We start from the raw sequence: 3,074 nt of genomic DNA, 5'->3' as shown, positions 1-3,074 counted from the left end.
CTGGCAGCCACGGGCCTGGCAGCCCTCCCACAGGGGGCCCACCGGGGCCTCTGAGGCTGAGACCCGCCGACAGACACCTCTAACTCCGCAGGCAGCCCTTTGCAGCTGCTAACTCTACCAGCGACCCCTCCGGGCCCCCCATATTAATCGGTGTGCGGGACCACCAAGGGTGAGCCAGGGTGACCGCCCTTCCCAAAGCACCCTCCTGCACCCCATCCCACCTAACATCATCCCGGCGTGAATGTCAGCCCCAATTTACAGAGGAGGGTCGAGTTCCAGAAAACTGACATGACTGGTCCAGGGCCGGTCATTGTAGGTGCCAGGACTTCAACCAGGCCCTGCTTCCGAATCCCATTACACACACACACACACACACACACACTCCCCTCCTAGTCTTGCTCTCACCACAGTCAGCTGACCTTTTTCTAAGTTACTGCCACCACAGTCACTGGGGAAACTGAGGCAGAGAACTCCAGGAGGGACGTTAGCAGGCAGGGCTCTCACTCTGAGATCCAGGCCCCTAGTCGGGGCTGAGTTGCCCTGCGCTCCACCGTGGTTCTCAGACCCCTGCCCCCAGCCTACCCTCTGTGTGGGCCAGATCCCACCCCAGGACCCGACGGGCACACACAAGGCTATCTTCCCAGGTGGCCATCAAGTAGCAACATCTTCCCAGGGAAAAGCCACCACGACCCCACTCTCCCTTACCGCCTCTGGTCTAGGACCAATCTACCCACAAGGTCTGAACCAGCCTCCAGCCTCCAGGCCCCTGTCAAACTCACAGACCTTTCATAGCTGGTTTTGACTCCCAAAGTGCTGCTTCCAGCCCCCTGCTCCCTCCAGGGGAAACGCTTCTAAGTGGCAGCTAATTAACAGGCTTGGTGACTGCAGCGGCCCTGTCCCTGCCCCTAGCAGCCCAGTGTTCTCACTTTGTGCCTCTCCCTCTCCTCCAGCCCCACCCCCCCTTCAGCTCCTCGGTGCTCCAGCTGAGATCAATCCCTCAGGGTTTGCATTAAGGGAATTACACCGGTGGGTAGACAGCAGCCTATAAATCTGCCAGCCATCACCTGGGCGGGAGAGGAGGGGCGAGGAGGCGAAGGCAGGCCTCGCCCGGAGCTCCTGTGAACACCAGCACAGCACAGCACCTGGAGGACACGCTGAGCGGCTCTGCCCACCCAGAGGCAGCTCATCACACACACACGATGCATCATGCGCACGCATGCACACGCACGCACACAGCAAAGGGGGCTGCCGCCACAGGACTCCCAGAAACCGGCTCCCCCAACCCACCCCACTCCTGGGATTTCAGCAAAGACCATCTGCAGCTTGTGTAGGTCAGGGAGCTGCAAAGGGGGCCTGAGCAAGGCTGGGGGGCAGGATGTGTGCGGAGCTAGAACTGCCAAAGCGTCGCTGGCTCGGGGAACCAATGCGGTTTAATTTAGATAATGGTCCGGGCGGTCAGTTGCTATGACGGGTTGGAAGGGGGTGAGCATGGAGAAGGGGATACAGGTGGGCGGGTGAGGCACGGAGTGGCCTTGTCTTGAGAGAGGTCAAGCTCAGCGTGACCACTGTGGTCTCACCAATGAGACCCCCCCTGCAGGAGAGACTTCTGGCTAGAAAAGGCCGAGGCGCCTGGCACCCACTCCTGGCCCGCCATCCTCTCTACCTCGTTCTCACCACCCCTCTCCCAGGGAAGGAGTCATCTGAGACACTTCTGAGACTCGGACCCAAAATCAGGCTAAAATGAGGCGGGAGGGTCTTTCCGGGTAATTCTCACAGAGCCACAGCCAGGGGGAGGGCTCCTTTTGGCTTCAGTGACCCCAGCTCCCCACTAAGCCCTTCCTTGATATGGCCTGCGAGTGGTCAGGGGGTAGGGTGGGGTCTGAGATGTCCATATTTCCTCTTGGGGCTCTCCGTCCCGGGGCTGAGGGCCGAGGGGTCACTCACTGGGCACCCGGTTAATGGCCCTGAGCGGTCGAAGCACACGGACTGTCCTGACAGCTGAGAAGCTGACGTTCTGCAGGTCCAGCGAATACTCCAGCATCCTGCAGGGAGGGGCCCAAAGGGAGGCCCTTTGAGTCTGAGGCCGCCGTGGGGGTCAAAAGAGGTCAGTGAGGAATCCTGCTGCAGAGATGCAGCACACACTCCGACCCCTCCCCTCCTCCACCCAGGGACCCTTCGGAGGGAGTGGATGGGGAGGCCATGGATTCAGAGAAGTACAGGCTGGACAGCCTCGGGCCCTTAGGGAACAGGGAGCAGCACTGTAGGTGGGCTGGGGTGGGGGCCAGGCCGAGGACTCTGGCCTTAGGGATGGGACTGATCTAATCCATTTCGTGCCCACACCCAGCCCAGGATCTCACCCTGCAATAACGATGAAAAAGTCCAGCCGGTTCCAAGTGTCTCCCAGGTAACACTTTTTCCCAAAGATGCCCAAGGCCACCATCTTCACCACCATCTCCACGGCGAAGAAGGCAAAGATGAAGTCATCGAAGGCCTGGTGTGGGGATGAGAGGCTGCTGAAACTGAGAAGGGGGTGGGGGAATATGCCCCACCCCCACCCCATCAGCGGGGTCAGGGCCTCTTGCAGAGAAGGGGTCGGGATTATTAAGACCCTACTGCACACACATTCACCTGCAGGATCCGGCAGCGCTGGGAGTCGCAGGCAATGTCCTCACACGGCCGGAACATGCCCAGAGTCACACAGTTGAGAAGGATGACCAACATGCTGATACGCTCAAACCAGGTAAACAGGTGGTCAAGGAAACAGCAGGCCGGGGCTGGAACTGAGCCCATGCCCCCACCCCCCACCCCCGTGCCTCCTGCTTCTTGACCTCCCAACTGCATCTGACAGGTGCAATGGGAAGGCCCTGGCCCCGTCCCACCTTGGTCATCTCGCCCCTCTGGACCCAGCTTCGTCCTCTGTAAAGTCAGAAAAGCCATAAATACCCTGACTATTTACACAAGCCATTTGGGGAATAAGATCGATCGCACTTATGGAAATGCCAGACGCCAAGAGTTTGCTGCTGAATCTGAATCCTATTCTCCTACCTCCCAGGGAAGATGTGAGAAGCAAATGA

The 3,074-nt window shown here is 59.5% G+C and overlaps 1 protein-coding gene across 1 annotated transcript in view; it reads right to left on the bottom strand.

Annotated features, from left to right (window-relative positions):
• CACNA1G (calcium channel, voltage-dependent, T type, alpha 1G subunit) overlaps positions 1–2,790 on the bottom strand; it is a 55,828-nt gene extending 53,038 nt beyond the window's left edge. Inside the window, exons 1-4 of the mRNA XM_005868217.2 lie at positions 2,629–2,790; positions 2,358–2,491; positions 1,945–2,042; positions 1,775–1,850 (exon numbers count right to left, since the gene is read on the bottom strand). Coding sequence (XP_005868279.2) covers positions 1,775–1,850; positions 1,945–2,042; positions 2,358–2,491; positions 2,629–2,790 — 470 coding nt within the window. The remainder of the gene's footprint in view (positions 1–1,774; positions 1,851–1,944; positions 2,043–2,357; positions 2,492–2,628) is intronic.
• Between the last annotated feature and the right edge of the window lie 284 nt (positions 2,791–3,074).

This window comes from Myotis brandtii, unplaced genomic scaffold (assembly GCF_000412655.1).
Source record: "Myotis brandtii unplaced genomic scaffold, ASM41265v1 scaffold265, whole genome shotgun sequence".
In the NCBI taxonomy this organism is placed as follows: Eukaryota; Metazoa; Chordata; class Mammalia; order Chiroptera; family Vespertilionidae; genus Myotis; species Myotis brandtii.
The sequence above is the reverse complement of the archived record's forward strand: the minus strand, read 5'-3'. Positions and strand labels throughout refer to the sequence as shown.